Source organism: Enhydra lutris, unplaced genomic scaffold (genome assembly GCF_002288905.1).
Source record: "Enhydra lutris kenyoni isolate GAN:26980312 unplaced genomic scaffold, ASM228890v2 scaffoldscaffold5, whole genome shotgun sequence".
Taxonomy (NCBI): Eukaryota; Metazoa; Chordata; class Mammalia; order Carnivora; family Mustelidae; genus Enhydra; species Enhydra lutris.
Window position 1 is genome coordinate 19,390,020 of NW_019154089.1, and position 13,801 is coordinate 19,403,820.

A 13,801-nucleotide genomic window follows, 5' to 3' on the forward strand; every position below is an offset into this window, starting at 1 on the left:
AACATACCAGGCCAGTGATAAATGAAGGTGACCAAATCTCCTTCCCTTGCAGGGAAATCATCAAGGAAAGGAGGCAAGAAGCAAGGAGCCCCCTAGTTCAGGGCCTCCATTTCCAACAATGCCTCTTTCCCTTTGGGGAAGTGACTAAAACTGAAAGCATAGGGCTGGCCCAGACAATGCTGCACAGGCACAGCCGACTTGGGCATGACCCTCTCCTCCTCATTTTCCCATTAGCGCCATTCATGTACTCATCCAGCTACCATTCACTGACCACCTCCCATATGCAGACCTTATTCCCGACACAGAGAGATGGATTATATGGCCACTGTTTACAGAGTTCCCATCACAGCAGGGGAGACAGGCCAGTAACAAGGTGATTACTGCAGAGGGGACAAGGGACCTGCAAGGGCACCTAACACAGCAGGGGTAGGTAGAGGAAAATCAGAGAAGACTTCCTATGAGCAGTGACCATTTCTTCCATCCTTGGCCTTTTTTCTTAGGATCGCTGTGAAGAAACCACATCTGAAGGTCACAGATGCCATTACTGCAAAGCAGCAAAACTCCCTTGATACTCACACTCCCAGCCGTGACTGTACTCAGCTAACGATGTCAGCGCACCAGTGGCGGCAGCAGCTGGGTGGCAAACCCTTCCTGTCCCTTTGGGATCACATGCAGTATAAGCAGATTTGGACATGCTTGCCAGCTGCCAGCCGCGGAACCAGCAGAGGGACTGTGCTCCTGACATGGGGAGCAGCTGTAAGCTGGACACGTTGGCTTTCCTAGTGCCTATGGATTTTCTTCCTGGTACATATGACATAGGCAAGAAAGCCTGGTTGCTAGGAAATTTCCTTCTTGTCCCACTAAGTGGGCTCTTTCTACTTTCCCCTTTGGTCTTATGGCCCAGGCTTCTGATGCACTTCACAACCTTCTAAACCTGCCATACTCTCATGCACTCCTACCTTCCTTCCCCACTCTCCCGCCCCCCCCCCACTTAATACTTCATCTTTCACTTAAAATTCCTCTCAGGGTTACCTCCGTCAGGAAGCCTTCCCTGACTTCCTTCTCCAAGTTAAATTAAGAGTACTCTTGTTTCATAAGCCATCAAGCTTACCACAATACATATCATCAGTTTGCTTGTAGATCACTCCTAACCAGAATGTGGTTCCTTAGCAGACAGGAACTTTTATTTCTACAGCTTCAACAGCTAGCAAGGTATCAGACCAATCATAAGTGTTTGGTACATGTTTGTTGTTGGGATGAATGAGCAAATGAGTAGGATTTAGAGGTCACCCAAATAAGCAGGAGGGAGGGGAGGCCTTTACAGTTCTCAAATGCATCCAGGTAGCATAGTGGCAGTCCTCTGGACTCTGGAGTCAGATTGATTTGGTCTAAATTCTGGTTCTGCCATTATTAGCTATGTGATTCTGGACAAATTGCTTGACCTCTATAAGGGCCTCAGTTTCTTCATCTGGAAACAAGTGTGGATAATAAAACTGTCTGTCCCATAAAGCTATTATAAGAATTAAAAAAGAAACACATGACATCAAGCTTGGTACATAATAAGCTCAGATTAAGTGTTACTTGTAATGTTATTCACTACTATTATTATCAGTGGGTTCTCCTGCCTCAAAAAATTTTCTCATATTCTCTTCAAAGCATTCAAACTCCAACCACTTTCTGCTTCTTCCCTTTTGAGGAAACACTTCTGTAACCATGCATATGAGTTTAGTTGATGGCACGTGGCTTGGATAATTTAGGATCGGGGAAGGGACATTAAGTCTCACACTGCGATATAAGGGAGAGTTTTGTTAAGTGCAGGAATAAAATGACAACTAAGCCAAAAGTGAACCAGCATGACTGTGCTCCTCAGCCCCTCGGAAGTAGGTTAAATGAGTGTCCTAAATCTCTCAGCCAGTAATAACCACTGCATAAGCAAGCCCTTCCTCCGCTTGCATGTCCCTAGGTCCCACGAGGGTGATGAGAAAGGCACACAAGCACCGCGTTGGTAACACTTTTCTCTCAAATAGAAAGTGGCAAACGCACATCTAAAAATGAAACCAAGTTTCTCTGGAGGGAGACAGGGAAGAAGGGAGGCAGGTAGGAGAAGAGAGCATCTTTTCTGAGGAAAGAAAGTCTTACTTGTTGCCATAGTCGATTTTGGATGTGACTTTTTGCTTCAGTTCCTTCAGTTCGTCTTTGGGCAGAGTTCCCGAGAGGAGCTGGGACCGCCACTCCATCAGGTCGTACATCATGGACTGCACCTGCATGAACCGCTCCTTTTTGCTGGCCTACAAGACAGGAAACAAGGCACAGTGACCTGGGCAGAGGGTGTGTGGGCATCTGTGTGGCAAACTGTGCCAAAGTCAGTCGAGCATGTTCAGGGGCCGTGGTGAGAGCATCTCTCCTGGCCCCTACACAGCTGCCAAGGGATTGGGTGGTAGTCTCCATCGTTCACATAATTCTTCCTGCTGGGCCACAGAGACTTCCAGAAATGAAAGTAATAATCCCAGTCACGTCTTGGTTAAAGCAAGGGTTATCTCTGACTCTCATCAGAAAAGATACTTGTTGAGCAGAAATGCCATGAAAGCTGCTATTATGCAGGTCCCAGAGCTCAAGCCCTTAAGGGCTGGAAACCAGGGCCATTTTTCCGGTGATAAAGGCCTATTTCTAGGGCAGTGTTCCCCCACATGTGACATGTACAACCTATGGGACAGAATGGCTTTTGGTGATACAAAGACCCAACATTAAATAACATAGACCCATATGGTGATTCTCCTTCCATCCTTCTGTAGAAAGGAAGGAGAAAGGTGCAGTTTTGTCGTGATGTGTTTTTAACTCCTCTCTCACATTTCTCAATTCCTTTTTTTAACAGGGAGAGAGAAGTCTTGAGTGCAGAGCTTTTGACAGGTACTATATAGCAAGCATTTAATAACATTGTCTTGTTTTCATTGTATTTATTTAAATAATGTTTTTCTAATCATGCCAAGCACTTTTGGCTATCCATTTGGGAAAGCATGTGGAATAATAATGAACAACAACAATAATAATATAGTATTTTTAAACATATATAATATTAAATAAATATATAATAATAATAATAATAATAATAATATGTATTTGTTCTTTGTCCCCCGTTCTTGGCACAGAGATCCTAAAGCCCTTGGAACTTCCTGAGTGGTAAGAGCCTCTTTTCTTATTCATAACGAGTCCCTTTTGACCATACCTGAGTTTATGACTCTTGGAGGCCCCCTCCACAGCTTCTGGATGGGGAGCAGGATGCCAGAGGAACCTACCACGTGGTTAGAAAGTTGGAACTTTCAGCCCCACCTCCTTCACCCTTCCCCTTCAAGGAGCTCAATCACCAATGACCAAAGATTTCATCACTCATGCCTATGTAATGAAACTTTGATTAAAACTCTCAATCAATAAGGTTCAAAGAGCTTCCCAGATGGTGAACATATCTCTGTGCAGGAAAAGTGGCATGCTGAGAGAAGGCATGGAAGCTCTGTGCTCACCCCAGCCTAGTTCCCTTACCTGTGTGTCTATTCCATTTGGCTGTTCCTGCATTACATGAGCAGGGGGAGAGGGACAGGGAGAAAGAGAAGCAGACTCCCCGCTAAGCAGAGAGCCCCTGGGGATCATGACCTGAGCCAAAGGCAGACATTTAACTGACTGAGCCACTCAGGCACCCCTGCTTTGTAGCCTTTATAGTAAAACAGTAACCATAAGTAGACCTCTTTGCAGAGCTCTGTGAGTTGTTCTAAAGAATTAGGAGACCTGAGGTGGAGGTGGAGGGGAATGATGAACCCCTGATTTTGTACTATGTTTGGACAGAAGTGTGGGTAGCCTGGGGACCCAAGACTGGCAACTGGCATCTGAAGTGAGGGCAATCTGGTAGTTTTGAGCTCTTAAACCTATAGAATCCTAAACGGACTCTGGGGAGTCAGTGGTAGAATTGAATTGAATTACAGGGTATCTGGTCAGTGTTGGAGAATTGGAAATTGTTGGAATTACATGGCATGCTATAAATTACTTCAGTTTACTAAAAAGGGAACCAACTGAGATATTAAGTGAACATTATTCATCTGGTATGCAGACATGGCAAGAATCATGAAGGTGATATTGGAATACCACAGGTTTAAGGTTCTCTTTACAAGGGTAAAAAGCACAATGGACTTGATATTCAAAGATTTCTTAAGGGAAAACACCAAGCTTCCATGGTATAGGTGTATGCAATGTTTAAAAAGGGGGAGTGGCGATGAATAATTAAACCACTTGAGCTTCAAGTGAACTTTCTCCTAAACTTTCCTAACAACTTTTGAGAAACTTATAGAGTAGGATGTGCCAATTCCCATATATTATGAAGTATCCACATAGGAATCGACATTTATGACCGTAAAAGTTAAGTCTACAAATACCATGTGTACACCAGCAGGTGTGCGCAGTGCTCTAACAGAGATGCAGTAAGCTTTGGTTGACATTTTCACTCTCGGCTTAATGGTTTTCTTAGCTAATTGCTTTCATTAGGAGCTTTAGAAGCATCAAAGGAGGATTTAAAATTAGATTTGCTTCCATACAGGGAAAACACATACAAAATGTGCTCTTTGTTTTTCCAGGGTCAAAGCTTCTTCATGGATCTAAGGACAATAGCATTAGTTAATTAATATATGAGAACGGTATTTCTCTAGGTATTGTCAGCAGACTACCAAATCAAAATCCCCAGGGTTTATTATAATGTGGAGTTTCATGACAGGAAGTTTTATTTTTTAACAAAAATTTTTGAACTTGTTTTAAAACTGAAGGATCACATCAGACCCCTGTGTATTATGGCTGGTTCACAAGCTCATGGTGTGGCTTTGGGAAAGTTACCTAACCTCTCTGGACCTCCATGTATTCATAACATTTGTTCTACTGTGTCACAAGAGCTACCTTGGCCTGCCCTGCTCACAGCCAAATTCCAAATTTGAACCAAAGCAAAGACCGTAGGAAGCTTCCATCCCAGGGAGCAGGGTTCTGGGCCTCACCACATAGAGCTGTTTCCAGATGCTGCCCCATTCCCAAAGTGTTGTTGTCACTTCTTGTGCCAGAGGAATTTCTGCAGGAATGATGTTCTCGATATTTCTATTTAAGGTGGGAGACAAAATTTTGTGAAATTGATACCCAGGTGCTAACAAGATAAAATGCTGGCAAATTTGCATTAAGCTGCAGCTGCTGAGAGGGGCCTCGCTGGCAGGAGATAAACCGCCTCCAATAGCCACACCAATTACATTACGCAAATGCAAGGAACTTCCTTTTTTTTTTTTTTTTAAAGATTTTATTTATTTATTTGACAGAGATCACAAGTAGACAGAGAGGCAGGCAGAGAGAGAGGAGGAAGCAACTTCCCTGCTGAGCAGAGAGCCCGATGCGGGGCTCGATCCCAGAAACGTGGGATCATGACCTGAGCCGAAGGCAGAGGCTTTAACCCACTGAGCCACCCAGGTGCCCCAGGAACTTCCTTTTTAATGTCCTCCTTCACTGGGGTGGGCCCTTCGAGTTCATTACTCAGGATTAATCGACTTTAATATAGTTCAAAGGCAGCTGCAGGTGAAAAGTTTGATTCTCCAAACTTTCTAATACCCCCTCAGAATCAGATCTGAACAGATTATCAATGTGGATTAGATCTCCTATTGCATGAGGAAAAGGAGACAAGCAAATACATGTGGGCATGGAGAAGAGGCATGAGCTGATTCACATCTGCCAAGTCAGGCTTTCAAAGCAGACAAGACAGAGACATCTGTGAGCTGTGGGAGGGTCAAGCCTGGTGAAGAACGACAAATACCTTCTTTTCTCCACTGTCACTTCCTTGATGTGGATAAAGGATTTCGGGAAAATGCCCTGTTGGGAATAAAATAAGATAAAATAAAATAAAATGTCAAATCCTTACAGCAATAACTGACCCCAGGCCTTCATGGTTTTTCCCAAAAACCATTGACTGGTAAAACTCTCAAATATTACAGGAATAATTCATTCTCTTATTTCTACTTCTTACCAGTTCTCCACTGGTTGGCTGTCCTAGATCCCATAATAGCCCTAGATTCCCAAGAATGCTTCAGGCCCATTGTGGACACCCATCCTACCAAATGACAAGACAGGAACACATAAAAGACTCACTCTAGGTGAGACAAAGTGCTCTGTCTCTCCCCTGTCCCGCCCAATTCCAGGAAAGTAGTCACCCTTCACAGTCACAAACAGATGGAACATCAGGTCCTCCTAAAGCAACAGCATCCTTGGTTGCATATGGGCTATTTTGATAAAAGACCTGTTTTCCCAGGGTTTATTTTATTGTTCTTTGGAGACCAGAGTAGGATCATGCCTCCCAGTCAGCATGTCAGGGAGAAACAAGCATCTTATTCCCTTGCCCCCAAAGCTTGGCTCAGTTAATAAGAGAAGCTTATCAATTATTTGAAAATTCCTTCATAAATGAACCAGGGTACACATTGGAGGCATCTGCTTCTGCACTAGACATGATGAACCGTAAGACCAGTAAAACAGGTGGCTGCTCTCATGGAGAAAATGGTGTAATATGGAGTTGCAGCAGGTGAACTCCCTGAGGACAGAGGCTGGACTTCACTCTGTGAAGTGAGGAACTGTTAAATGCCCCCAAACAACTCTAGAGAAAGGCAGCAGAAGATAAATTTCAAATAAAACATGCACATTTCCATGGGGACTCAAAGAAGGGAGAAATCATATATAATTGGCATATCAGGAAAAGTTGGAGGGAAAAGAGAGCTCCGGAGGTCAGCCTTAAGGGGAAGGGAGCTGAGGCACAAGTGCCAACATGTAGAGGTGGGAAAGCACAGGACTCAGGGAAGAAGAAATGAGACAAATGTGCTGGGGAGCTATAGTGGAAGTAATTGCCCAAAGGGATTGCAATCTCATGTAAAGACATCCAACATTGTTTCAAATAGAAACAGATCGGCCTTACCTGTAACATTTTGTGCTTTAGGAGGTATCCCCTATACCAATCTGCAAAGAGAAAACAAACAAACAGGTCTCTTATCTATTCCTACAAGTTTATTGCTGGGTTTTTTTGTTGTTGTTGTTGTTCTGTTTGTTTTTAACTAGCAAAGAAACTACTGCCAAGTGCTTTAGACCTTAGGTACAGATACAAGTCTGGAAGCCCTCAGGCTTCAACAATCTGTTGGATTCATTGTCAAGACCTCCAAAAAGCATTTAAAAAGACAGGGATTACACATAACAATGCAAATTTCCTCCTTCTGAAAAAATAGGAGGCCCAGGGATGGTGGCCAGTGCTTCCCCACGGCCACAGTCGGCTGACGGAGAAGACCATCTGGTCCCATTAGATGGGAGGTGTCTCCAACTCACGGGCCTCTATCCAGCCCTTCACTTATTTCCATTACCTGACTGGGTCCTATACTCATGTGCATGTTTCAACCTCTGCCTTAGAGACATAGAAAGGCTTAGGGAGTTCGTCAAACATCCTAAAATAATACCCATAGTTCTAACAGCAGCAAATAGGGTCTCATATGTGATTTGCAAAAGTTAGTTATTACAAAACAGATAAATTTAGAGATGGGTAAAAGGATAGGAATTTTAAAAGATTCTTCCCTTTGCAAGAACATCAAAAATGATTCAATTAACAGAAGTCCAAATTATACACAGTCTTTGAACAAAATGAGCCTCCATGTAGCAAGTATTGATGACTATAATGAGTCCACTGGCCTTTGGAATGATTCAAGCACAGCCAAGTAGCGGCATTTGTCATCTTTGTAAATAAAAAGCGTCTGTCGGGAGCCTCATTAGCAAACCCTCATTACTAGGCTGACAGATTGTTGTCGAAATATGTTCTCAACAGACATACGTGCAAGCCCCCAAACAAACAAGTTAAAATGCGAAGTCACCCTTCATAATCATGAGCCAGCTTGAAGGTCAGGTCCTAAAGAAAATTCTAAAGCAACAGAGCTACAGTGGCTCCTATTTTGAGAAACAGAAAGAGAAGTCGGAAAGAAGAGGAAAAGGAAGGAGAGAAAAGGCAAAACAACAACGACAACTAAGACAAGAAAACAAAAAAAAACAAAGAAAGGAATGGAGGTCAGAGCGAAAGAATCTCAGGTTTGGAATAAAGTACTGTTCCAAGCATCATCATATATGAAGTCTTTTAATCCTTGTACAAACCAGGAGGTAGGAACTGTAATTATCCCACTTTGTAAGAGTGGCCTACCTGAGGCAGAGAGAACTTAAGTAACCTACCCAGGGTTACACAGCTAGTAAGTGACAACCTCAGGATTTGAATGTAAGCAGCCATCATACTGTGTTTCCTGTCTGATGGAGGAAGAAGCATGATGGTTGCCTAGTATTTCCTTCCCCCAATATCTGAATCCCCATGATCCTACTGAGCTACTTTCCAGCTGAATACTTCTAGTGCTGGATGCTTCAAGAAGCATCGCATTCTGTTTACACTCCTCTAATAATTTGTTCATAACTGCTGGTAATAATTAACCATTAACAATAGCACTTTTCCTTTCTGAGTGCTTGCTGCATGTTAAGAATTTTAGTAAAGTTTTTTATTTTGTTTCTTTCAAATTATAAATTAATCTTCACAGCAATCCTCTAAAGAAGATATTATTATTGCCTCACTTCTATGAATGAAAATAGGCACAGAATGATCAAGCAACTTGCTTGTGGTCACATAGCTAGTGGGTGATATAACTAAGATTTAAATCCAGCCATAACCCCACAGAGATGACACTCCACAACATTGCATTATAACAACTCCTTTGTTTGCAGTTCAACCCCATGCCACCAACTAGATATAAAAACATCTTTGGAATATTGCTAGCTACCATTTATTGATACCTAATGTATGCAAAGCTGTATGCTAAGTGTTATACATTCATTTCCTCATTTAGTCCTCATATCAATACTGTGAGCTAAGTATTATCATTCCTAATTCATAGATGAATTAGTTGAGGTTCAAGTCAGTTGACGTAGTAGGCCAAATCACACAGCCAGGATTCAAGGGCAAATCGGAATGGCTTCAAAGCCAGTCCTCAATGCTGTTCTGCCACATTAGCCCTAGTGTGATGAGCACATACAGAAAAATTTCTCTCGGAGTACAGACAAGGGTCTCTTAGTTGCAGTGACCTGAATCCACTTGACTGCTAAGGCCATCAGAATCTACTGGAGAAAAGAAAAACAATCAAGGGGCCAACAGTATCTACCCAAAGCTCATGCTCAATTCTACATCTCCGTGACAAGAGCCCCGTCAGGGTCCCTTGACTCCCTGGTCCAGGGCCATTGCCTGCTTAGACCCTTGAGACTCAGTTACTTATGCACACCTTGTAGCTTTTCTGATGATCAGAACTTCAGCTCACTCTTGAGCAAGGAAGGAATCTATTGACTGTTACACCAGCATACTGGTTTCAAGGTTCAAGTTCAACCATCTCTGATAGTTCACCTATTATGTACATGGTACTGGGCTAAGTACTTCAGAATAATCCCCTGTGATACTTCATGAGAAGAGTTTATTACCACCTTCACTTGCAAGGTGATTATAATAACCTCAACTGCATCAGGGCTGGCTTTAGGACTTTTTCTAACATCTCCACCCCTGCTAGGTCATTGACTTCCATGACTCCCTGTTATCAGCTCCTTAATCTTTTCACCTGTCACCTATATCTGGCTATACTCCAAGACCTGACCAGGCAGATAACAATAACTGGCATCCATAGTAAAATCCATGACAATGAACACCATGGTCAAAAGCAGGCTGTGTAACATAGCACTTGCCATATCTCAGGACTTGCCCCCAGGCTGAACACCCTTTCCAGTTAAATAATAGCAACCCCATCCAGGAGATAAGCACTTCTGTTTTTAATAGAAAGCTCACAAAGTGTATCCTGGGGGAAGATGAGAAAAAGAAAATGTTTACCATTCTTCTGGACAATTGTGAAGTACTAATTTCTCAAATCTTCCTCCCTTCCCACATCTCAAATACCAAAATGAAACGTACCTAAATTCTCTAATCAGCAGTTGTGGTGGGTAAGGAGAAAGTTGAGGAGAGAATAAAAATATCCTAGGACATTAGGGAAAAAAATCCATGTCTATAGGCAGCATAATTTTTGGTCATGTCACTAAAGCCTCGGTGTTTACATTTATAAAATGAGGGAAATAACATTTACCCCACAGGGTGTTGCAGAAACTGTTTTATAAACATGATTATGAAGTAAAGGCATAAAACCTTGGACAGGAAGAAAACATACCAATTTAGGATAAGTGTTACCTACAGTATGGACAAAAAGACAAGACTAGAATGGAAGAGGGATAAAATGAGGTTTTCAACTGCATCTAAAATTTTTACTTCTTAAAAAAAGTGTTATTATTGGGACGCCTGGGTGGCTCAGTTGGTTAAGCAGCTGCCTTCAGCTCAGGTCATGATCCCAGCGTCCTGGGATCGAGTCCCACATCAGGCTCCTTGCTTGGCGGGGAGCCTGCTTCTCCCTCTGTCTCTGCCTGCCACTCTGTCTGCCTGTGCTTGCTCTCTCTCCCTCTCTCTCTGACAAAAAAAAAAAAAAAAAGTGTTATTATTTGTTTATTGAGTGGTCATTGCCTGAATGTATTTTACTTTCCTGCGTAATTGAAATATCTAATGATACCAAGATCAAACAGAAGCTAGTGGTTAAGAGTATGATCTCTGGAATCAAATCCCTGACTTGAGTAGAGATCTAGGACTTACTATCTGTGTAATCTTACACAAGTCATTTTACTTCTCTGAACCTCAGTTTTCTTATCTGTAAGGTGGGAATAATAATGGTGTTTGTCTCATGAGGCTGAAGTTAGATAAGGAATTCAGAGTTTTCCCAGTACCTGGCATATGGTAAGCATCCAAATTCAGTAAATACCATTCTCTCTTTTAAAAATCAATAATCAGGGGCGCCTGGGTGGCTCAGTGGGTTAAAGCCTCTGTCTTCGGCTCAGGTCATGATCCCAGGACCCTGGGATCGAGCCCCGCATCTGGCTCTCTGCTCAGCAGGGAGCCTGCTTCCCCTCTCTCTCTGACTGCCTCTCTGCCTACTTGTAAACTCTGTCAAATATATAAATAAAATCCTTAAAAAAATAAATAAAATAAAATAAAATAAAATAAAAATCAATAATCAGGAGCGCCCGGGTGGCTCAGTCATTAAGGGTCTACCTTCGGCTCAGATCATGATCCCAGGGTCCTGGGATTGAGTTCCACATCGGGCTTCCTACTCTGGGAGGCCTTCTCCCTCTCCCACTCCCCCTACTTGTGTTCCCTCTCTCTTTGTGACTCTCTCTGTCAAATAAATAAATAAATAAAATCTTTAAAAAAAAATCATCATCATCATCATCATCATCAACAGCAACAACAACCAGAGAAAGTTGGGCATATTTCTTTTTTTTTTTTAAGATTTTATCTATTTATTTGACAGAGAGATCACAAGTAGGCAGAGCAGCAGGCAGAGAGAGGGAGAAGCAGGCTCCCCACTGAGCAGAGAGCCTGATGTGGGGCTTGATCCCAGGACTTTGAGATCATGACCAGAGCCAAAGGCAGAGGCTTAGCCCACTGAGCCACCCAGGCACCCCAGTTGGGCATATTTTCTATTCTATTTCCAGAACCCACAGATTTTGAATACCATTGCTTTTTTCAGTGATTTTTTTTCAGTCATTTCAACATATTTCCATAACACAAAGTAAATGAAACATGCTTCAAATTTAACAAAATGGAGCTTATTGATGATTTGGCCTCATCCTCATTCAGAAGAGAAGAAAACTTCACTTTCATATGACCTATCTCTAAAGCAGACCCAAACAAGGGCCATCTCCCTGCAAAGTGGCATTTTAATAAGACACCCTGTCAAGTGCTCATAATGATACTCTTTTACCCTGAAAGCAAAGAACTTAGATCACTCTCAATAGAGTTGTTGCCCCAGAAGCTACTGCATGGCTCTGGGTATACCTTACTCAGCAAGTGGTAGATGCAAAACTCTCCTTGCAGAGTTCTTTGCAGCTGAGCCAAGAACAAGGTAATGCATTTAAAACTTGGAAAGACCTCCAGATATTTTTAAGTAAGAAAAGCAAGTCTCAGAATGGTATGCACAGTGTGGACCCATTTCTAGGAAACAACAAAAGCTATGCCTTACCTTAAAAAGCAAAAGCTTCTAATGTCAGCCTCCTCCCTCATACCTTCCCTTTGTTTCATTTTACTAGTAAACAAAATTCAAAAGCGCCTTGGGAACCTTGGGAACCCATTCACTTCCTATTAATAGTAGGCCCCCATGACCCAGACAAGTGTATATATCAGTAGGTGGAATGGAAATTTCCCTGTCATTCTAGAAAGGAAGGAAATAATTGAAAGTGGAGCAGACATTCCCTCTGACGGGCTTATAAAGAAGAGTCTAAACAAGCAGGGCTACCCCAAAAGACCATTCCCCTACCACAGTCTATGCAATTAGAAGAGAAAGAGAGACAGGGAGAGACAAAGAGACAGAGGGGTCTTTGGAGGCGGTAGTTGCTGCCTTAGGAGCACTTGGTGTAGCTTCCCCACCCCCAAGCCAAATCCAAGCATGGGGGTGCAGTCCAGGAGATTTACTCCTAGGGACACCTGGCCTCTCATTCCCCAGCTACACAACTATTCATGCAGGGCACTGGCTGATCTTCAGGCTTATTTGATCAGGAAAGACAGAGAATTGGAAAGAAAGCACCCTGAACTCCTACCCAGCCCCCAGCCTTGTTTAAACTGGAGAAGGAATGGAGGCATTAAACTGGATATAGGAATAAAGTCTTCTTTTAAAATGTAATTAAATATCAGGAATGATGTCAACCAAGTGGGACTGAAGGAAGTGACTGAAAATCACATGATTTTTTTATGTTTATCTGCCCATAAGGAATTCTGACTGCCCAATAAACATATGTATTTTCCACATCTAAAATCAGAACATAGAATGTTTATGTAGACTCTGGGGTAAAAGAGGAGGCCTGAGAGATGTACTACGGACCAAAAAATAAGCATTAGGATATCTAAGGCTTAGTAACAACAGGTATCCTACTGAACAATCTGAGTTTTCAACACAACAAAATATTATCTTTATAATAAAAAGTTAACCAAAATGAGCTCCAGTGACAGGAAATTCATTCATGTCTAAGGTTCCAGGTCAGGTTTTTGTCTTCCTCATTCATCCAGCTGAGTAAATTTAGTATAGGCAAGGAACGGCTAGCCTCACCCATTCCAGGCAATCAAAGAGCCAGCTTTCAGGTTCTCTGGGCCATACTGTAAAGATATATACCTGCCAATCTTCATGTAGCTTTAAATAATGGGGGGAGGGATGGAATTAGCCAACACAGAGCACTGGAGAGTTAGGTGTGGTGCTAGATAGCTTCTCTACTTTCTCACACTATCCTCATAAGAGGCCCAAGAACAGGCAACATTAACACATTTCACAGGTGAGAAAACTGAAGCCCACCTACCCAGCTAGTGGATATAGGACCAGAGAATAACTTTCTGATTCAAAAGTTCATGGTCTTTCCACTCCTTTTTTGGTTTGTTAGTTGGGGGGAGGATTTAAAAACTCTTGGTGGTGCCTGGGTGGCTCAGTCAGTTAAGCATCTGCCTTTGGCTCAGGTCATTAAATAATTCTTAGGGGAACCGTCATGCACTGCTGAGGGGAACACAGACTGGTATAGCCACACTTGAGAAGGGTATGGAGGTTCCTCAAAAAGTTAAAAATAGAACTACCCTACGATTCAGCAATTACACTACTAGGTATTTACCCAAGAATAC

General features: G+C 42.5%; 1 protein-coding gene across 1 annotated transcript in view; it reads right to left on the minus strand.

Moving 5' to 3' along the window:
* LOC111140871 (dedicator of cytokinesis 2) overlaps positions 1–13,801 on the minus strand; it is a 406,275-nt gene that overhangs the window by 366,456 nt on the left and 26,018 nt on the right. The window contains exons 3-6 of the mRNA XM_022493104.1: positions 6,968–7,008; positions 5,822–5,877; positions 5,025–5,121; positions 2,140–2,288 (exon numbers count right to left, since the gene is read on the minus strand). Coding sequence (XP_022348812.1) covers positions 2,140–2,288; positions 5,025–5,121; positions 5,822–5,877; positions 6,968–7,008 — 343 coding nt within the window. The remainder of the gene's footprint in view (positions 1–2,139; positions 2,289–5,024; positions 5,122–5,821; positions 5,878–6,967; positions 7,009–13,801) is intronic.